The following is a 23,376-nucleotide window of genomic DNA, read 5'->3' on the forward strand; positions in this document are numbered from 1 at the left end:
ACACACACACACACACACACACACACACAGGCTGCAGTCAATCTTCTTCCTCAGCTCAGGAAGGTGCTAACGCAGTTAGCATGGAGAAGCTCAGACAAACCAGCAGCTCGCTTATGTCTCTAATTCAGCCCTGACCTCGCTGTAACTGCTACGAGCTCTCTGATTGGAGCAGCCGGTTGTACATCATCAGTTAATGAAGAGGAAGCTGGAGCTAAAGAGACACAAAGCAGTCGTGATTCAGACACAGAAAGATTCAGGAGGCGCTCACTGCTGATGATGTAAGCTGAGCCACAGAGCAGCCAGTTTAACGAGGTATTAAAGTTAGATTTGTAGCGCCAGGTAGCACAAAACGACCATAATGTACTGTGTCTACTGGACCTGCTCGGCTGCAGCGTGAAGCCAGACAACTTTAATAAAACATAATGTTTGTTAACTCAAATTAAAGCAGATATAAGAAGGATTCATCTCAGACAGACGGAGCCATCTTTTCTTTAAAATGAGTAAAGTGTTGGTTAGCTTAGCTTAGCACAAAGCAAATCCATCAGCAGCTGTTCTGCAGCTCTCAGTTCTTCACTCTGATTCTCTTGGGACTGTGCTGCTTTTGTGTTCCAGGTCCTTTTCTTCTCCTGAAGCACAAACAGCAGGAGAGTCTGAGCCCGTCAGCGCTGTCTCCGTGCATCCCGTGGCCGGCAGCACCCCGAGGCTGCCCTGACCCACTTTCTCCACAAACACACGTAAGAGAGAGGCAGCAGGTTTGTGGCAGCACCTTCATCTTCCTCCTCTCACACCAACATCGCTTCAGCGCCAAGATATTTATTTATTTAGAGCAATGTTCATTTATTCAGGAAATCCTGCTCAGATTTAGAGTCTAAGAGTCTGTACAATGAGAGCAGGTTCAGACTCACTTGCTGGATACTGTTTGAAAGTTAAAGGGACAGTTCGGATTTTTAAAGCAGGGTTGTGTGATGGTGTTACATACAGTTGATGCCGGTCAGCAAGACACCTGTTTGGTAAAGCCGGCAGGAGTACCAACACAGAAGCTAAGCTATGTACCGCTGTACACCAGGGCTACAGCTAACGACTATTCTGAGAGTCGACTAGTCATCGATTATTGAAATCAACTAATCAGATGATGAATTGCACAATGACTGAATGTCTCTTATTCAGCTCTCAGCTTTAAATGTAGTTGGAGGTTCTTTAAGCATGTGCTCACTAACAATAAAGACAATAAATATGACTTCTTCATTCAACATGTCTTTAATAAACTTGGCTGCTAATTTGGCTCCGACTGATACAGAAGAGAAATTAAAAATCCAACATCAAGTTTTCGTCCGTTTAAAACCAACGGCTCCATCGTGCCTTCTCTTCAGACGCTCGCACATTCCCGACGTGCTCCCGTGATAAACGAGCTCCTCTTCACAGACCCTGCAGGCGATCCTTTTCTCTGCAGCGCGGAGGCTGAAATGCTCCCAGACTTTAGGAGTTTGAGGACGCGATGGTGTTGCATCGGCTGCCAATATTTTGCTATGTTTTGTTTGCCTGTCGCTTCCCGGTCGCTGTTTTGCTGCACAACTCTCAGCAGAGATAGTAAAGATGTGAGACGGCTCACCCCTCAGAGACTCAGCGCCGGGAAACGATGTTATGTCCGCGCAGAGCATGAAAAACATGCGACGACGTAACCGACTGATTATTGACAAACATCCGTTGGCGACTAATTTTGTCATCGATTTTGGTCGACAATGGCAACTTGTATGTGTGGGGTTATAAGCCAAACAGATTGTTTCAGCTGGGACTTCATCACTATATCAGATTCATTGTACACTTTATTTGAATATTTTCACAGCTTCTCCTGGTGTCAGACAGCTCTGAACCTCGGCACGTTTATAAAATATATCAGAATTACTCTGCTGATTATAAAGTTATTATCACAGATAGAAATGATCTCAGATTTCTTTTAATAATTTGGTTTTCCTCGCCTGAAACTGAGCACTGGATCGCCAGTCATGATTGCTAAAATTCTGGGGGATGTAGCCTCATGGTTATAGAAGTGAAGCCGATGCTGCTAACAGACACTTTAAATGGCCAGCAGGGGGCGACTCCACTGGTTGCAAAAAGAAGTCTATGAGAAAATGCTCCTCCTCCTCTCCTGATGTATTCCCTCAGTAAACATCGTCTCAATCTCTAGTTTCAAGTCTCCTTCGACACATTTAGAGTCACAGAGGCCAGGAAGCAGGGGAGGGTTTAGGGCGGGGCTACCTGTGATTGACAAGCAGTGACCTGTCAAACAGTAAGAAGGCGTAGCAATGTGTATCGACCCTCTCGTCCACTTCTGGCTTAAAAAAGATGGCGACGGCCAAAAAGCCAAACTCAGAATTTAAATCAGAGTTCACTGGGTCACGACGGCTACGCCCACTTCCTATACACGGTCTATGATGGAAACACACACAGAGCTTGAAGGGGCAGCTCGACCTCCCACCCTGACCTGTCGCATCATACGAGCGTGTAAAGCAGCTTCAGCGTCTCCTCAGCGGTGCATTGATTTGTTTACTTCACTAATGTTTCTGCTTCAACACGACGATGATGATTTGTCAGTGTTAACGCGCTGCACACAGCTCTGTTAGATGACTCTGCTCCGCAGGCTAAATCTGTCCACCAACCACACACAGAGCTGCACATAGATCTGCCGCTCTGCATGACTCGCTGGTTCAAATCCACAGAGGCTCTGACTCATCCCTCGGTGTTACGGGGAGCTGGGGGGGTGGAGGTGGAGGAGAGGATCGGTAATTGTCTCCAGCTTGTGCAGTTTAACTTTGGGTAAACTGCACACCTGCTGCAACTGAAACAATCTACCGACACGTGCTTAAAACAAGCGACAGTAAATCAATTACTCCGACAGCTTATCTAATCGAATATTAATCCTGATCAGGATTTTGTCGTCCTATAAAATAAACACGACTGACGGTGATGTTGACGTTTAAAATGCTCCGCCCGTAGAAAACTGTGCTGCGTATCAAATCAAGCGCTCCCTAAACTAACAGCCCCTCCTCCGGGGGGCGATGGAGAGGTTTGGGCTTCACTTTTGGGGGAGCTGGCATGTCATGTGATGAGCGCCGACCTCGCAGCGTTTAAGAGTAAACAACAGAGACGGTCGGAGAAACTAAAGTCAAACGTCTGAACAGAAGACGAAGAGCTGGTCCCCTGAAACGGCTCGTCAGCGCTTGTTTGGAGGTGTTTCAGGTTTAAGTGATGTGAAGAAGAAACAATAATCAGCAGAGAGGTCATGAAACCTGCGTCTGCGCCGCGAAGCAACACGACTAACTTGTTGAAGCAGCTGAAAGAACAAAGTGCAGCATGATGAGTGTGTGAAGGCCGAGAGGAAGAACGAGCTGCTCCCCGTCCTCCAGCGTCACGTCAGACATCCAGAACAGAGACGCTGCACAGAGACACCCTATCCACCACAGGCACACTGACATTACCCATGATGCACCACATTCAGGTAAGTCTTTTAAGTGTAATCTACCAGGTAATAGGTACAACCCCCCCTCAGAGAATCTGAACTGTCCCTTTACGCTGGACCTGCAGCCGGAGACAGTTTAAGTGTAATTTAGAACAAATGCTGCCTTCAAGTGCAAATGATTTCCCACACACAGTCATGCAGCATTCACAGACAGTCAGAAATGACAGTTTGGACGGCAGCGGGTTATTTTTACCGCCATGTTACAGGAAGTAGAAGACAGCGAGGACTCAAGCAGTCTGTGAAAGTCACTGACACGGCAGATTCAGACGAGACTGAAATTACAGACAGTAATGATCCCCTCACCCAGACTCGCCCCCCACCTGAGCTCTGATTCCTCCTGCAGGGCATTAACTCCCCCCAAACTCCTCCCTGACAGACTTAGCGCATGTTCAACACACACACACACACACACACACACACACACACAGGATCAGAGACCAGGCTTAGGTTTGGTGTTGAGCACCAGCAGTGGAGAAAGGGATTGTGGGATTGGAGAGGGGGTTTCCCTTTACAAAAGCCAGATCTAATTTCCCGTCCCGGTAAGATCATCCTCCTCAGGGTCCGACTGCTCCACCTGCACCCATCGATCCTCGTCTGTGAGCGCGTGCGAGGGCGAGGGTGTCAGATATCAAATTAACCAGTCAGTGAGGATACTGGGCAGTGATCAGGGATGCTATCCTCTGAGTGTGTGCGTGTGTGCGTGTGCGTGTCTCAGATATCACATTAACCCACCAGCAGTTGCAGAGATGACAGAAAAGTGTTTGTCTGAGAGGTCATACTACAACTACTACTGCTGACATTTAATACCACTACAACACTTCGAATACTGCTTCTCCTTAGAAAACTGTCAGTATTACAACAACTAAATTACCGTAAAACTTGTAATAAAAGCCGACCTCGATTTACAGCCGAGTCCCTGCTTTGTTAACAGTCCAGTCAGCAGCTCGAGAAGCGACCGTGTGTTCAGATCAAAGGTAAATTCTCCCTCCAGATGTGTCTGCTAAATAAACGCTGTCATCTCTCGGTTCGTCCCATCCCCCGGAGGAGCGCCCGTTCATCTGTCTGTGCTGAGTCTCAGTCTCACTGTAAACAGGAAGTTACACAGAGGCTGCACTCTGGCTGACTTCAGCGGGATGAAGCCCAAACGCCATTATTGCACAGAATTATTGCATAGCATGATGAACTACGTATGGAATGGAGCGTCAAGCAGATCGTTCAAGTTGAATGTTTGATCTAGAACAGATTGTTAGCTGTTAGCTGTTAGCATGCAGACGTGTGTTTATAGAGAAGCTAAATCACCTGACGGGAGCCGGGATGGTGTAACGGTGGATCACGTTCCGTTTTTCTTGCATACGCCGCAGCCTGCTGTGATTGGTCAATACTACTCGGACTACAAGCGTACTACAAACAGAACGGACGCCTGTCCGAAATAAAGGCAGGGTGAGTTTGAAGACTGGAGCAAAGAGTATCTTCTGTTTCTCTCTGCTCTCTTCGTCGATGTGTTTGATCAACGTTTGCACTACATGATATCTTACGACAAGTTATGCACAATTCTTTAGCCTCCGTTTTAGTGTCAGTTCCTCCCAACTGCCCCTCCAAACAGACCTCATCCCTCTCTTCTTCATCACCTGACTTCCCACGTGCTGGATCATCTGTGGCAAAGGATGGGTTATATTTGAATGAGAGTGCATCACTTCTTGTGGTCATGGGATTGGACAGTGAATGAGCACAGCTTTGTAAATTGTTATGCAACTAGTTAGTTAGAAGAGATCTGCTGAGTTATTGCCCTAACTCGGCCCTCATTGCTGCCCTTTCCTTGTGTGTCTGTTTCTGCCGTCTCTGCACCGCTCTGTCTCCTGCATGCTCCTAAACAGTCATTTCTCACTCACTGATCGCATTAACGTGATGAGTGGAGCTGTGTGTTTGCACTGGAATCAGGCCAACACGGAGGGTCACAGCCCACATCTAACATCATCCATCCCCGGTCGTCGTGTGTTAATTACCCGACGCCTTAAAACTCTGAGCAGAAGTCAAATTAAACTATGAGTAATGTTTAATCGTTGACGAGACTCCCTGAAATTAATAATGACTCTGTTTCCCGGCATCCGGCGTCGGAGCCGTAAACGTCGATCGCCTCCGAGACAAACGAGCAGAGAAATGATCGTTAGCCACCTGCTAAACTGCAGCCGCTCGGCTCCCCTCCATCACTCAGCAGCTTATATCAGAAAACGTTCACTCGACTAGTCCGTCTTTTCTTGTTGAGATATGAGTCTGAAACTCTCCATCCCAGCTCACTGACACATAGCTGAACATCATATTTCCTGCTGCACAACCTGACGTAATGAACCTGAAGGCATCAGTCTGAAGCAGGCTGAGGCCACAGGCAAACAACCTCTGGGGATGTTGGAGGTGGGGGCCTCTGGGCGCCATGAACATTACAGTTGTCTTGGTCCGAGGAGGACGAGGGGGAAAAATGATGAAGCATGGCACAGAGGAGAAGAGCGCCAGAGGGGGACAGTGAATTTATTCTGGGGTTTTGGGTTCAGGAGGACAAGAGAGCCAATTCATCCAGTACGCTGAATCATCAATAAAATAAGCAACTGTCAAGCATGAAGCCTCTGACACCAGCAGCCTGATTTATACAGCATCATTGAACAGGAACATAAGGTGTTGTTCCATACATCCTGTTACATTATTTAGCAATAAATGTGCTTTTCTGCAGGGACAGAGTTGAAGGCAAATACAATAAAGCAGGACACAGCCAACGATTGAATTAGAGTGCAATAAAAAGCCAGCCGTAGCGTCCTCTCCAGGGGCTTCCTGCTCTGTTAAAGGGGAATTCTGGTATTTTTAAACCTGGGTCCAAACGGGCACAAAAAGTTTTGAAACAGCTAAAAGTTTTTGTTTTTGTCTCTGACAAGCTCAGAATGTTTCCGAAAGGATCCCTACAGACATAGACCTTTTTGTTACGGAGTAGGATGCTTTTTTTTAAAACCAGAAACAGACGTTACATCGCTCTCTGCAAACACACCAGACTCCATTTACAAAAACTGTAATTTAACCTTTGAGCACAGGTGAGTTGCTGGTCGACTGCTGCCTTGATTGGTTACTTCTTTGTGTCATTATGTGACTTTGTTGTGTTAAATTGTTAGTTTGGCTCAAGATAAAACTGGTGCAACAGGCAATAACACACACAAACAAAGAACTGATCAAGGCAGCAGTGGACCAGCAACTCACATGTGCTTAAAGGTTAAATTAACGTTTTTGTAAATGCAGTCTGGTGGCTTTAAAGAGAGCGATGTAATGTCTGTTTCTGGTTTATAAAAATCACCTTCCTCTTGAATAAAAACGTCGATCTCTCTTGTCAGACACTGAGAATAACAATCTGAGCCTGTCAGTGATAAAAACAAGCACCTATGTTGCAGCTGTAAAAATAGAATCCAGGTTAAAAACCCTGCAGCAGTCATGATCCCCCATCTTGAAAGCCATTTTTCTGCAGAGATAAGTGCTTATTGACAGCTTGTCATGTACTGTCCACTCAGGACGAGGTGGAGGCTTTAAAGACGAGTCCCAGCAGAGCAGAGGAACAGCCCAACACATAATAAACCTGCCTAATCACCTTCATCGATTAAGCCATAAAACACAATTAATCATATTCCACTTCCCAATAAATGTACACAGTTCCACATGTAGGCAGCCTGAAGTGTTTGAAACTGACAGACGTCCATTCTGTTTTCCAGATCAGGCCAAAAAAAGCTGCATATTTACATAAATCTGGTGTCTGAGGTTCAGTTTTTGCTCGTCACATGCAGGACCTGGCAGCAGACAGTACCCTCCTGGCAGCAGCTCGGCTCAGAGCCAGCCTCAGTGGGAGTGACTCCTAAATGATCATGTAACTTCAGACTGTCAGAGACTGCAGGCGCAGTGCACACACAAAGCTATCAGCCTGCTACGGGCGCTGCTAGCTGCAGAAGAGTTAAAGCTAATGATTCTGAATGCGTCAGAAAAACCGGGAAGGAGACTGAACATTATCAAACCAAAGTGTAACACTGTCCCTCCCCAGCTTCGGTCCTCTGAACTATAGACTGCTGGTTTGTTGATTCAGTTAGCGTCCTAGCTGCTAACTAGCAAACTAACTAAGAAGTATCTGGATACTTTCTGCTGACTGTGACGTAACAAGACGTGGAAAACATGCGCTGGACTTTGTCGGAGATCCTTTATTCACACTCAGGAGAGGCTCACTTCGCTTACAAGATACATCATATGCATACGTTACCCACAAGGCCACCTTCCTTAAAGGGCAAGGCTCATCCAGTTAAACTACAAAGTGCAGTTTTAGTAGTGCGAGGGAAGGACATGAATGATGTGGTAAATATGACGATAATGAGACACACTTCCAGACTCTTCACTTGTATGCCTCTGACAGCTGACCAATCAGGGCACAGAGTTTGTGTTCATGTCGGATTTTGCTAAGTTACAGAATTGTTGGTTTTTTCCCATTTAGCACACCACATAGAGTGTAAAAAGATGGCCGACATGACAGCTCCCTCAAAGTGCAGCCAAACCCTCTCTGTCGCCCCCTGCTGACTGGCTGCAGTATAGCTCATTAAGCCCGCCTCCTCCATGTTAACAGATGGGACATGAGTCAAACTATAAAATCAAAATACACATCAAATACATTTTTCTCAAACATGGTTTCTGTCATTATAGTTAGTTCTTATCATGCTGATTTATGTCACAGTTTACTTTTAATGAGTTATTTGATGCTGTAAAAAAGGCACAAGGTAAAGGTGTGTGTCGGGTAGAGGAAGGGGCGGGACGTTGATACTGCGGCTCCACCAGCCGATCTCTGCTGCGCACACTCTGGATACAGATGACGTCACCAGACACACGTGTGTATTCCTGTGTTTGGTGTTCATGCAGCCTGTTTTATATCATGAATCATATAAAGATCCTGAAGTCGTTTACAGTAATGTTGAGTCTCCTACTTTTAACACTCCGTTGAAGAAGAATTTTCTGCTTAATTGAGCCTCGATTACATTTCTCCGTCTCTCCACTGAACGATTCTCCCACTGGAGCAACATTAACGTCGTTACACTAAATGACCACAACCACAGAGTCCATTAGGAACCCTGAGCTGAGACCAACGGGTTAAACAGACGGAGGAGACATTTTAAATGAGCTCATGGACAGATGTTTCTAATGAGCTCTTTCACCTAAACTTCCTCTCAGCACTTTATCTTCTTCTGTATTAATTACAGCGAGGACATTTGAACAAAAGTAAATGTGTGTTTTGTGCCACATTATGTCACAGAAATGTTTTAGCTCTGTGTGTTTGTGCCTGAATTTAGCCCAGCGGCAGATTCTCCTGGCTGGAAGAGCACCTGGAGTTTACCTATCTTACCACCGTGAGCATCTTGTATTCTCTACCTTTAATAAAAGCCTCAGTCAGTATTTGAGGAGATACAGTGTGCAAACATTGGGGGCAAATTCTCCCCTTTGTATCCAGATAAGTCTCTTTTAGTAGCTGAAGCACATATTTATAAGCGTTGTCTGTAAATACAGTTTGTTAATAATATTTGGACATTATTATTATTACAGTCAGAAGTTAATCAGTCCAAAGGTTTGAGGCTGAGCTGTATAAGTGGACAATATTCTTCACACGCCTGCCTAGGCTTAAATATTAACTCTGCCACAGCTTCACATTTACTTCTATGTTAATACAATTTCCATAAAGTCATCAGTAGGGTTGTCCAAATGTTATATTTACGTTTGATAGGTCGAAGCTTTAAACAACAGATCACAGTCAGGTTTCAACCCAAAGCTGTGGTCAAGCGACGGACAGGAAGTGAAGAGATCGAGCGCCGTTAATGTAAACAAAGCAGTGACACAGAAATAAGACGTTATGTTTCTGATTGTTTCAAGCTAACACGCCTACACCTCCGTACGACCTCGCAGGAAGAGACAGGGTTTAATTTTAATAAGCCGAAGTCGACAGTGAGTCTGTTCTGTGCCGATTTCGATACCGATATATTAGGCTCATGTTTTTTTCCACCTAGTTGCAGAGAACATCAAGTCTCCCTGTCGTGGAGTTGATATCATGCCTACTCTGATTGTAGAGGCCAAAAACTGCCATAAAGCAGACATCTTGCACCCTTCTTAACACTGCGCGGAAGAGGCCTTCTACAAAAGGCCACGTGTCTGATCACTCATGTTTCTGAGTGCACCTGAATGCAGCATCCCCCCGGAAACACGGCAGTGAGGAAGACCTGTTTACTGCACCTACTACAGAGACATCAGTGATCGCAGTGTGTGCGTCCATGAATGTGTGAGTTAGTTTTGCTGTTAAGTCGGTAAAAAGACGAGAATGTGAGCTAACTGTTAGCTAGCTAAGAGTTGTGAGTTTCTGTGTCTTTATTTGTATATTGTTGATAACTTTGTGCAGGCTGTGCGCGCACACACTCGAGGGAATCATCGAGCATTTAGGCAGAACTTAACGTTATGTTGGCGGAAAATATCTGCAGAAAAAATGACATATCCGCAGATACTGACGTGCTGATAATATCGTGCATCCCCAAGATGTGAAAGTTACAGACAGACAGGCAGAGAGCAGAGAGACAGACATGTTCATGTTGTCGAGCTCCAGACCTCTGCCCAGAGATGGACGTCCACAAACGTCCCAAACAGCAGAACGATAAGAAGAATAGAAACGCAGCAGAGGGCAGATCCTCTGCAGACACAGACAGCAGCTCACACTTCCCCTGGATGATGAGTGATGATGAGGAGGGAATATTTTAATATGGAAAATCCTGCTCATGAAGCCTTTTATTACTATTAAATGAGCTGGTCTGAGTTTAGTGACTGTTTCTGTAGCGGCTCTGTGTGAAGGCGGGAAACTAAAAACAAGAAAATGACCTCATTCGCCGTGCTAATGAAACAAGTATCGAGTATCACATTGAAGTCTGAAATTCATGTATGGTGAAACCCTAGTGATCAGAGTTTGCTCTTAATACTCTCACACCTCTGAAGAGTGATCACATGTCCATCAGTGACCGCCACGTTCACGGTGTAGCACGCCGCTGTGACTGACTGAACGCAGCGTCGAGGTTACCTGCGATTAAACGTTTAATTCACTGAGATCCTTCAGCCGTGCAGGAAACAGACGAGGGCTGAGGGTTCGTTTGATCAATGTTTGTTAAAGTATTTCTGCTGTTGGGTGGAAACGATGAGTCTTCAAAAACAAGTGTTGCAGGAACACAGCTTTCTCTGCACAACAAGCTGAGACATGAGGCTGTCAGCTGAGCCGGACAGAAAGACCGACCAAACTCTAGGCTCGCCTTAAATCGCCTTTTGATTTTCCAATTCGAATCACAAAAGTGCAATTATGTTCTTCCTTTCCGGGGCAGAGAAGATCAGAGCTTTAAAAACAGAGCTGCTCGTTTAACTCCTCGCACTCAGCTGATCCGCAGTGTTTCCCCCGCCGTGCACCGCCAACAAATGACTCTCGCTCTGTGAAATCTGCTGCCGAATGCTATTTAGAGTGACTAATTGCTAATGAGTGCTCATAGCCTCTAATGAGCTGCTCACAGCTCTTCCAGTCTCTAACTCCTTCATGTGCGTTTCATCCTGCTGCTGTTTGATCAGGTCACTTTACCCTCGCCGACCACTTCCATCAGAACAAACATTTATGAGTCAGGAAGCTAAAGTCTGCTGTCATTATTCAAAGACCTTTTATATGTACGCATCAGAAACAAGCCACAGATTCACTCCTGAGAGGATGACGGAATAAACAGGAGTGTGTTTATCTGTGTTTTCTGCCTTTATGAGGCGAGACAGTCTTGTTCAATCAGAGGAGAATCAGTTGTCACAAAAGGAATTGAAACAAACTTGGGATGCTCTCTGAAACCAACATGAATTCAGCCTTTAATTGGAATCAATAACTGGGTCCAGTTATTAAAACCCCTCCACAAAAGTTCTTCCACCATGGTCAGAACAAAAACATAAAACCCTTTCTCACCAAAATTAGCGCGCTGACGCAGGTTTTTCAGACACGCTGATTGTCTCTTTTCCCATTACCAGTGAAGTATCCTCCTGTCGGTCTCTTTTCTGCTGTGTCACCGTCTGACGTCACAAATGTGCCGGAGACAGGGTTAGTAACCAGTGAAGATGCTACGGTGGTTAGGTCTTTATTGTCTCTATTACTCATTCAGTCTGTTTATCAAACTCGGCGCAGACAACTTTGGAACGATGTTGATGATGTTGATGATGATGTGCCGGAAAGGAATTGGAGATTAGAGTGTCGACACGTATTCTGTGTTCCCATCAATGCCGATCGGAGCCGAGGCGATAATTACCCGGGTCTACTGCAGAGTCATGTGACCCGGGTCTGAATGCTGATTGAAGCCTCTCCCACTGCCGAGTGTTGGCAAGTTTTTTGACCAGTGTGAAAAGGGCTCGAAAGAGCAGCTGCAGATATTTTTATCTTTCTTTAAAGGGGATCTTAGCCCTATTTTGTAAAAGGTTTCGGGGTCTTAATGATTCATACAAAGGTACAAAAAGTTGTGTTTCAGCCTGCAGCAGTGAAACAGGCTGTAATGGCTGCAAAGAAATCCTTGATAAATCAAAGTCCGTCCACTAAAAGTTCTCAGGTTGTTATTCTAAGTGTCTGACGACATTACAGAAAGGATCCCAACAGAGATCGAGGAACATCCTTTCTTTGTAGCCAGAAACAGCTGCGACATCGCTCTCTTCAAAGCCGCCAGACTCAATAGATTTGAGCGACCATTACTGTTTTTATCGATGGTGTTGAGTTGGATCTGAACAGACACTTTCAACAACGCAAGTCTCACGGAGCAGTCCACTGGGTCACCTCGGTGTTTCTCAGAGGTTATCATCAACACTACATCAATTATTCCAAACACAGGTGTATTTCTGTAGCAGGATTAAACATCTTTAAGTGTCCTATATCTAACAGTTTTTAACCAAACCTCTGAACAGGCAGGTATCACACAGCAGTCGAGTGACAGAGAGAGAAAACCAGCCGACAATCACACCTGCTGAGTCGATGAGGAGGCAGCAACCAAAGCTTTTAAAGACTTGATTTCTAACAGGTCGGTTTGTTACAGACGTCTGAGGAGTCCTTACTGAGCCTGGTTTCATGCTCAGGAACATTTATTCACTTCACAAGAAAGTTTCACTCCAGTTTGTTGATTTATTCAGCATCACCTCCACATGTTCTCTATGTGGACAAACCCAAGGACACGTCAGCGGGGAAACACACGTCTGAGCGTGCACGATGCTTCTTACTGAAGGAACAACGTGATCACTCCGCCTGTTGATTACTATAGGATGCATAATGTGTTGTTCCGAGGCAGAGACGAAGCAGTTGTGGCTTCACTGGAGAGACAGATGTGACGTTAAAGTGTGGCATTAATCTCATTCAGCCCGGATTCAGGCGGGAACGTGCTGAGGTTTGAGGTAATTATGAGCACGAGGAGCTTTTTGTGCGCTCAGCAAAATCAGAGATTGAACTGGAAACTCATCAGCCTCCTTTTGTTTCAGTTCGACACCCGTCACACAGATTATACATTCTCTGCTGAGGAAGAGGAGAGAGCTAAAGCCGAGTGCAGGACTGCATCATGCTTATATTTACATTTAAAGCTGCATATTATTATCATCATATTACTGAGTCTTGCTAGCTTCACATTTTCTCTTTCAATTCATCTTTCCTTTCATTGTCCAAGAATCAACTTATTTGTTGGACTAGAATAAATATATATAACTGTGGGAAAATGACTTCTTTAAAACCAAAGAGACGTGTTTTAAAAGCCAGTCCAGAAAACAGAGAAAATAAAAACACAGTAAAAATAAAACGATAAAAATAATACGAGAAGAAAGAAAGGAATTCTAACAGTGATAATAAATAACCTTCACTATATGAATCTAAAATATAAACTAACATACCTGAAAAGTAAACCTACCTACCTACACCATGTTGGCCCCGAGGTTTCAAACGAACAGAAAGCAAAAAGCCACAACGAAAACAGGCAGAACATCTCCCGACTGTTCTTGTTGTTGTGTAACATGTGGGACAGAGAAGCACCTGCCCGTCGCTCACTTCTGTTGTGGCTTTTGTAAATGTGTTTTTTGTTCGAAACCTCTCGGCCACGTAAATTACCCTCCTGTTGCCAATCTGCCTGCACACCTGGGACCCGCCCACTCATCCAGCTCCTGCAGTAGATATACCCTCTGCTCTACACACCAGTCTTCACCAGACTGACCTTATTCCTTAAACACTAAACAGAACATACGACAAATCCAAGCACTGAGGAGTCTGAGCAGGCGAATGTTTGCATCTGCTGATCTGAAAATGTGTGTCAGTGATCGGCCTCTTAAAACTGAGCCATCGTTTCAGCACCAGAAGTGATATTATACCAAAACACGAGTAAAGTTCTTTATGAAGTTTGGCACTCTGCTACAGCTTGGTGATGTCTCTGTCCATGGTGCTGAAATCTCTGCACCATGAAGTTCTTAATATATCTGAAGCTTGTAAGTTACATGAAACATATTTTAACAGTTTTTGACCACATCAGGTCCTGTGCATGATTTCTGCAGAACATCAGCAACATTATAACGTTAATAATAATAATAATAATAATAATAATAATAATAATAATGATGATGAGGCATATGTGGTTCATTTGACAACAATACGGTTCACTCAATGCAAGAAGGACAAACTTAAAGAGAAAAACCAGCTGAGGCTCTTCAGACCCAGCATCCTTTGTAAAGGACATCAAATGTTGAATGTTTTTTTTTCCTGTTGTTAAGGCAACCACCGAATCATTAGCTGCCAGTTTAACCCTGACTGTTCCCATTTATTTTGGCTGGCTAAAATACTTAACTCTGTGTTCAACAGATTCTGGGTAAAAAATGGACAGGCGGAGGGCACTTGCTCCAGCAGCTGAGAGGCTGTTCCCACATTAAACGCAGGGAAACAGAGATCCGTGTGGGTACAAGAGACCCTCAGAAAGAGGAAAGATCGCGGCGATCACTCGACGTCGTCACCCCCACAGAAGGCCCGCCTCTCCATTCATCCGGTTGGACAAAAACACCAGTGATGTCGGGCGCTTTTCTGCTTTGATTTGTTTTTTCAGCTCGAAGCACTCAGAGCGTTTCCTCGAAAGCGAGGCACACAGAACGGGAACACGCGAGGCAACGCAAAAGGCAGCGAGGTGCAAGAGAAGCTGTTCACAGAAGATGTAAGAGGGCATTGATTATATCGAAGTGGTCTGTATATCTGGAACTTGAGTGAGCACAGATTACGACATCCTCCAAAGTGTCTCGGACAGTCGGTGCCGACAAAGACAGAAAACACAACAAAAGGGACCATCTCAGATTTTCAATATATTCTCTGAGGGTTTCCCAGAAGATGACCGGATATAAAAACATTTCCAGGCGACAAGTTGAAGTTAGCAGTGTTTAACTCTACTTATCTAAAATCTCAGTTGTAAGAGTGTCATTGTAAAACCACCCAGGCTTCCTTGTTTCAGGAGGATGACAAAGCACGTGTGACATCAATCCAGTGAGCCTGAGGGGCAGAGGACGGCCTCCACCTGCACAGGAACGTGTAATCCTTCACAGTGAACCGAAAGCATGAAAATCACCAACCCTGACGATACAAGGTTTCACCTGACAGCCATGATTCACACACACAGCGCTGCTGTGAGTGTTGTTTTCCAGTTAAGAGAACAACATCAACATGCTGGAGAAGTACGGGTGAGAGAGCACTTCTTGAGTATCAAATAGAGAGAGATAGATATGGGAATTATACAGCCGTGCATTCTGGGAAGGAGCCTCCTGTCAGGCCTGTCTGGATGCCAGGACGGGGCCAAGGTTCACCACTGATCTGCCACCGAAACTGCTGATGTTGAACATCTCGTGTTTCCCTCGCTCGCCCCCCACATCTTTATCTGTCTCCGTTTCTCTCTCTCTGTTTTCACACATGCTCGCTCTACCTGACTCTCAGCCTCCACTGCAGATCTGATTTCACTCTCTCCACAGTGTTGTTATGGTAACCAAAATTTTGGTACCACAGTGCTTGAGTCCTGTAACAGTAGCTCGAATTTGATACTTCTGCAACCTGAAAATCCCTCACGGTGTTACCTCCAGGGGGCGCACAGCGGGGTCTGAACACTTACTGGGAAATTGGGATTTAACTGGGAACCTCTGTGGGAACCAGTTATGAAAATGACTTGGATCCAGTGTCCTGATGGTTCCATCGATTATGATTAATCCCTGGTCAGAGGACCTCCAGCTGGTTTGCATACAGAGATAAAAACATTTAGATATAGACGCTGAGGGTAACTTGATACAGATGCTAAAAGGTTCCTTGAAATGGACCTAACCACGTGCTAGAAAGGAAGACGACAAACCTTCAAAGAGAAGATAAGAATACCTTGAAACTCATGCTAAAGGATGTTTTAAAACAGACGCGAACAGGTTCCTAAAAACAGACCTAACCATGTATTAAAGAGGAAGAAAACAAACCTTAAAACAGAAGCTGCATGTACCTTGAGACAGACACTAAAAGGTATCTTAAAACAGACCTAATCGCATGCAAGGAAGTGAGAAAACAGACCTTTAAAAAGATGCTTAATGGTATCTTGAATCATATGCTAAAGGGTACCTTTTTAAAGACCTAAACACTTATTAGAAAGGTAGGAATCAAACTTAAAAATAGTCACTAGAGTACCTAAAACACCCACTAAAGCATACTTTGGAAACAGACCTAACCATGTGTTAGAAAGGAAGACGACAAACCTTAGAACAGAAGTTCAGAAACCCTGAAACTGATGCTAAAGGATGTCTGAAAACAGACACTAAAGGGTTCCTTAAAACAGGCCTAATCACTTTTTAGAAAGAAGGAAAACACACCTTCAAACAGATGCTTTAGGGTACCTTAACATGGACCAAACCCTGTGTCAATAAGTCCCGGTTTTGATCAGGCCCTGTCCCGGGTTTTAACCAATTGAAATACCAAAGTACCATGCTTGGAACACTGATTTGTCTGTATACATGTCAATCAACGTCGTTGCCGTTGCTGTTTTAACCAATAGAAAAACATCAGTAATGCACCACTGCTCAAAGTTCAATACTGATTTGTTTGAACATGTGTTAATCAATCTCGGCGTGCGGCTGTTGCTTAGCTAGCCCAGCTTATCATACTGACAGGACGTGCTGCGTAACATCAGGTAGGCTAGCTGTCACGCCAAATAAGGAAGTCAGCTTTTTTCCATGGTGCTGAAAAGTGCACTGATAAAGAATCCAATTGTACCATGAGCTCAAACGTGGATTTGCGGTAACATTAAAGTGTCCCTATTTAGAGGTTTGAAAATATGGTAATGCTAGGCAATGGGTTCATTGACACAGACGCTAAAAAGTACCTATATATGGACCAAACTCCCTGTTAGTAAGGAAGACAAGGCTAAAACTGAAGCTAAGGGGTATCTAGAAACAGATCTAACCACGCGTTAGAAATTAAGGTAGGAATCAGACCTGAAAACAGCAGCTAGAGTACCAACAGGCGCTAACGGGTGTGTTGAAACATAAGCTAAAGATTTGATCACATGAAAGAAAGCGAAAAAACAGACACTAAAGCACACATTAAAAAACAGACAAACATGCGTTACAAGGGAAGAAAACAGACCTTCAAACAGACGCTACGGGTGGTAAGCTAACGGGTGGTAAGCTAACGAGTGGTAAGCTAACGGGTGGTTAGCTAACGAGTGGTTAGCTAACAGCAGAATGTCAGGGTATTGATTGATCAGTAAGTGGTTCCTTAAACATCTGAGTAGCATATTGAAGACAGTATCTAGTCCAAAAAAGTGTAAACAGGATGTTTGTAACACTAGCCGACGGACCCTGCTGGTTAGCTAGCATGCTAGCAGTTATCTTACTGTATCCCCACAGGCTCTAACAGAGACAGAAAGGTGACGGTCATGTTACGGCACCGATCTGAAAGCTTTCACACAAAACACAGCCTCTTCCTGTTTCCAACTGGATGCTAAACACTGATCATTAATAATGAGCACAGAGCCTCTTCCTTAAAGGAGCTCCAGGCAGGTGTGACTGACAGGAAATAAAGACCGCGAGAGAAGCTCAGTGTGAATTCAGTGATTAGAAATTGTGCCTACAGGTAGTTCATCATAGCACGAATGTCTTAATTTCCCCCTTCTATATTAGGCGTGGGTATTGGTCTCAAAATCCCATATCAGTCAGCTCCTGGTTCCGCTCTCTCTCCATCCTCTTTTCACTCTATTGAAATTAAATTGTAAACCTCATTCTGCTGGGGACCCCCTGAACGCTCCTCTGGGACCGCCGGTGTTTCCCTGTGAGGGAGCTGAAGTGATCCAAAGTCATCCAGCGGATATTAAAAAGCCCTGAGGGGAAGAAAGGACCGCCAGCTTACATTCAATTATATGAGAGATCAGTCAAGCTGCCAGTCTGTCAGAAGAATTGTTAAACAGGCATTTTGACCTGCCCAATCAGATCGGCTTTAGAGGACTCTGAATGAGGTACCACCATCTACAAGCTCTGGTTTTTATACAGGAAACCTCCTGAACAGAGCTTCAAATAAAGCAGGTAGCTGTTGAATTCATTCAGTTTGACTCTTTCCTGGTGTTAAATGACATCTCTCCTCCTCTTCATATATCTGTGTTTTCCTTCTTTCGTTATCTCAGAGCATCCATCTGTTTCTGCTCCTTAATCCCCGTCCCACTTGCCTCTCCTTCCTATGCATGTGTCACGTTGAAGTGCTGCCTATGCATCATAATCTGTGGGTGAAGAGGGTGAGTAACGCTTCCCCTGCTGTCAACAAAAACCACTGGAGTGCCCTTGAGCAGGACACTCCACACCCAGAGAGCTCCAGCGAAGCCCAGCGCTGGTTTAAAGCTGCAGCACATGTCCATGTCTGTAACCGGATCAGTTCTCTGCAACTTACAAATAAACAACATACTGTCAATATGCAAGGATGCAGGTAGGACAAAACTCCTGCTCAGGTATCGCAGCAAAAAGAAAAAGTTGCAGGCACATGAATTGGATAATGTTTTCATAAGCAGCCTGCAGACCGTGCTGGTAAAAGTCAGCAGTCATGGCCTCATCATCATAAATATTAAATATGCTGAGTATTTATGATCCAATCTCCTGTTGTGTGGGGGGAACCCCGAGGACGGTCGCGCACGCTCTCTGTGGATCGTCATGTGGAACCAAACGATAGCCAATCAGTAACATGTGCAGCTCGTGTTCAGGCCGTCTCCACCACTTCATCCACAGTTTGTTCTTTCTTCTTCATGAACTATCATCACCAAATCTTCACCAATTCAGAAACATTCATTTATCATGTGACGATACGGTGGAGCAGCTTTCAGATAAATACGTTGAGATCTCGAGACAACAGAAATGAGTCGAGTAAATAAAATGCAGGGATGCATGTCTGCTCGGGGCTTCATCCTCTCTGTACAACACACAGCAAACTGTAAAGTGCTCCGACGTGTGCCGACTTTTTAACCTCAGATAATTTAAATAAAGATAAGTGGGGATACAGTCCGAATGTCTGTGAGGAATATTTTATAGAACGAGCGCGAATCCAGGAACATGAAGCTCACTGTGAACGTCCAGGAACATCACACAGGGCCGGATCTTTTGGAATAATCAACAAATATTTCACATGTTGTTCATTAATAATTCAGTAGTTCAGTGATGTCAGAAATGTAATATAACCCATCAACAACGGTGCAGGAAATATCTGTTTACACACAGACACACACACACACACACACACACACACACACACACACACACACACACGCAGTATCTGATCACAGCAGTCGACAGATCCTCAGTTTACCTCGACCTCGTGTTACCCTGCCATTGACACCACCTCCCTACTTGATCACATCATACCTTCAACGTGAGCTCTGATTGGTCACTTTCACACCTGACCTTACGGCACATTAACCTGGACGGGGCTCTCTCGTCTCCACTGGAGTGATACCGGCTGCTAAAAGGCTGAATCCTCACATGGAGATTCATCCTCAGCGCAGCTCTGACGCCAGCAGCCCATATGGAGCGGCCATATTGGACTTTCATATGTTGTGTTGCAGAGAAACACGCGTGGCGTCAGGCGAACGCGAGACACGCGACGCGCTGAGGGTGAGTCAGGATGATCCTCGCCTCTGAGCCAACGAGAAGAACAGAGAGAGGCTGTCGGACAGGTACAGGGCCTTTTTTTGCCCTCAGTGGAGACTTACAGGCAGAACTTTCTTACACGTCTTGGTAAACCTAACAGGTAGTTTTGGTGCGTAAGTCACCAAAGCTCCCGTGAGAGTTAAGTCTAACACATCCTTTTTCTAAACTCAGCCGTTAAGCGAACCTTTCAGAGGGGAGGATGATTTCAGGTGTAAGATCACAAGATACATTTTACTCCTGAACAAACTTAAAAAATGTTCTTCACAGAATGTTCTAAAGGAGGTTTAAAGGGATAGTTTGTTTGTTTGAAGTGGGGTTGTATGAGGTACTTGTCAGCTCGGCACCTGTTGGGAGAAGCCGGCCAGAGTTCCGACGCAGAAGCTAAGCTAAGCACGGCTGCAGATGGGGTCAGGGGTACCATGTACTTTAGCCACTTAAAGGAGTCCTACATATAAACAAACATTTCAGTTTAAGGTAGGGATGCACGATACTGGATTTTTTGCCGATATTTTCCGCTAAATACAGATATATTAGACTCATGTTTTTTTTCCACCTAATTGCAGAGAACATCAATGTTCATGTTGCACCCTTCTTCACGCTCGACGGAAGAGGCGTTGTACAGTAGGTCACGTGTCTGATCACTCACGTTTCTGAGCGCACCTGAATGCAGCATCCCCCCGAAACATAGCAGTGAGGGAGACATGCCCCGACTTGTTTACTGCAGCTACTACGGAGACATCAATGATCGCAGACGGACTCTATTCATCGTGTGTGCGTCCATGAATATGTGAGTTAGTTTTGCACTGATGTTTATGTTACTCTCTGTTAGTGTTGGCCGCGAGTGTATGTTCGGCGTGTTTGATGTTAAGTCGGTAAAATGATGAGAATGTGAGCTAACTGTTAGCTAGCTAAGAGTTGTGAAAGTTGTTTCACTTCTGTTCATCAGCTTGAGTTTCTGTGACTGTTTAGTCTTTATTTGTATATTGTTGATAACTGTGCAGGCAGTGCACACGCACACTCGCGCTGAGTTAATGTCGGAGCATTATGTCAAGTTTTTTTAAGCAATCATGGAGCATTTATTTTAGAATTAAAGCGTAGCTTTATATCGTGCATCTATAGTTTAAGTGTACGCAGCAGGCTATTTTTGTTTTTGGTCACCGCTTCACAAAGGATAGACGAAGGTCCTCCCAGAGAAGTGCACAGTGCACAAAGGCAAACATTAAAGTATCCCAGGAAGGATCTGATGCTGCGAACATGTCGAGGTGCTTCTTGGTGAGCTGCACACGAATGACAGGTGGTATAAAGACAAGGTTTAAATTACTGTACTCATGTACAGGTGAATTTATGTGGTTAATTATTAACTTTTCATCCACATCTTGTTTACTTCCAATCTAAACTCTTTAATAAATAATCTTGCAAATCACCAAACCTCTGCTCAGTTTGGAGTGGATGACCTGACTGCACAATCTGCACTTCTTTGGATGCTAAAAGACGCAAAAAGCCACTAAAAGCAAACACCAGCCCAGCCCAGCTGAGGCTCTGGTTATCCAACAAGATACCACACTGATCATGCACCACATTTCAGCCATCTGTCGGAGCTGCTCTTATGTAAGTTTGGTGGGTTTAAGTGTTTGAAAGTTTTGGAAGAAGACGCGTTCAAACAACTCAGCTGTCCAAAAAACCCACGACTCAAACCTTAAAGTTTGAAGCAAAGAGACAAACAGGAGGAAAGTGTTCGTTCTGCACATCAGCGAGGTCACAACCTCCCTGATTCCACATCAGTGCAGTACAAGCTTCTCTAATGACTGAACGCTGCTACAACCACACTTTCCAGCAGTTCCGTGCCTGCCGGCAGGCTGAGGAGCCTCTCAGTCCTCAGCTGCTTCTTTCATCTCATTACAAGTTGTTGTGTTTTTGATGTACTCACACGAACGCGTGGTAGAGCAGCGCCCATCCTCTCGGCCTCTCCAGCGCGTCGTACAGCAGGTTCTGGATCCTCCTCTTGCGGATGTTATTCCTCTTGGTGGGCCGGGTGTAGTTCAGGGGGGTCTTGGCCAGCAGCCCGATGGCGATGCCCTGAGAGCCCCGCTTGTAGTCATCCCGACCCGAAGCCACCAGCAGCAGGGCGCCATCCTTGTCCGCTCCCCCGGTGCCTTGGTCCAATAAGTCCCCGGGAGCAGCGCCGGAGGTCTTCTTCTGCTCCTCCGAGCCGCTAGCGACGGTCCTGGACCGGAGCCCCATGGTCAGTGCTGGATGCCCGGTGTGGGCAGCATGCCATGATCCGGGCGCTGGATCCGGAGACACCCCCTACTCAGCCGCGGGTCATTTAAGGATGTGGTCCCCGGAGCGAAGGGAGGTGCTCAGCAGTCTGACTGGGAGATGAAGAAAAGAGGGAGGGATGGAGGGAGGGAGAGAGAGAGAGAGAGAGCGGAGGGGAGAGAGAGTATAAGTATGTGTGTGTGTGTGCGCGCGCGTGTATGTATGTGTGTGAGTGTAACAGCCTGTATTTTAGGAAACCATCAGCATCTGGAGCATTTCTCGGCGCAGACAGCAGAAACGCGATCAACAATTTGGAAGAATTGTGCGTAAAAATCGCAAAAACAAACAAAGAAAAAAACCCACGCCCTTATTATTAAAGCCCGGTGGGAATATTACAGTGATAACATACAGGAGGCACAATCACCACAAAGTGATGAACTCCGTATGAAGCAGCACAGACGCGGTTTGATTTCTGGATTACAGGATTATTAGAGATTTTAAGCGACGAGAGGCGATAAAACATCTGATTCCTACAGATACTTGAAACCTGTCAATCAATCAATTCATTCAGAAATCAAATGTGCATCAAGCAACAATTGCCCACTTACAAAACACCTCTCTTCTACACACACACACACACACACACACACAGAGAAAGAGAGACACACAGAGAGAGAGACACACACACACACAGGAGAGACAAAGACCTGGCATTACGCTGCATCCACACACACAAATAAAAAGAGACACATAAGGGAGGAAACCCGCTGAAGACAAAAACAGCCACCCAGCAGCCGCACGAGTCCTACCAGCAGCGGTGCTCGTGCATCTTGGCTCGTGTCTCCGGGGCTTCCAGCCTCCATCCACCTGCAGAGGAAGCGGCGCTGAGGCGGCGGCGGCAGCGGAGGAGGAGGAGGAGGAGGAGGAGGGTGGAGACGGAGGATGGAGAGCAGAGATGCTGCGTGAAGGAGGTCGATACTAAAACTGAATCTGAGGAGAAGCAGCAGAGAGAGAGAGAGAGAGAGAGAGAGAGAGAGAGAGAGAGAGAGAGAGAGGGAGAGGATCAGGCTTTCATCAGCAGCGCGCGCTCTCTAACTGTCTCTCTCTCTCTCACACACACACACACACACGTGTGCACGCGCAGACAGACACTGTACACCTTGATGTATTCAGGAGGAAAACATGCAGACACATACAGGCAAACGCGCGCACGAGACCTTAAGATGCACAGTCATGCACACGCGCTCGATGGCATGTGTAGGGACGTCGAAAGAAACATAAACACACACTATAGGAACACATGAGTTAATACACACTCTAAACAAAAGTACACACTGCTCAGGAGGTGCTCA

The 23,376-nt window shown here is 45.4% G+C and overlaps 1 protein-coding gene across 1 annotated transcript in view; it reads right to left on the reverse strand.

The window, feature by feature from the left end:
• Positions 1-22,006, reverse strand: part of kcnq3 (potassium voltage-gated channel, KQT-like subfamily, member 3) — a 90,830-nt gene extending 68,824 nt beyond the window's left edge. Inside the window, exon 1 of the mRNA XM_069684365.1 lies at positions 21,693-22,006. Within this exon, the coding sequence (XP_069540466.1) occupies positions 21,693-22,006 (314 nt within the window). The remainder of the gene's footprint in view (positions 1-21,692) is intronic.
• Between the last annotated feature and the right edge of the window lie 1,370 nt (positions 22,007-23,376).

This window comes from Semicossyphus pulcher, unplaced genomic scaffold (genome assembly GCF_022749685.1).
Source record: "Semicossyphus pulcher isolate SPU_LCO1_2020_fin unplaced genomic scaffold, fSemPul1.0.p SCAF_7, whole genome shotgun sequence".
In the NCBI taxonomy this organism is placed as follows: domain Eukaryota; kingdom Metazoa; phylum Chordata; class Actinopteri; order Labriformes; family Labridae; genus Semicossyphus; species Semicossyphus pulcher.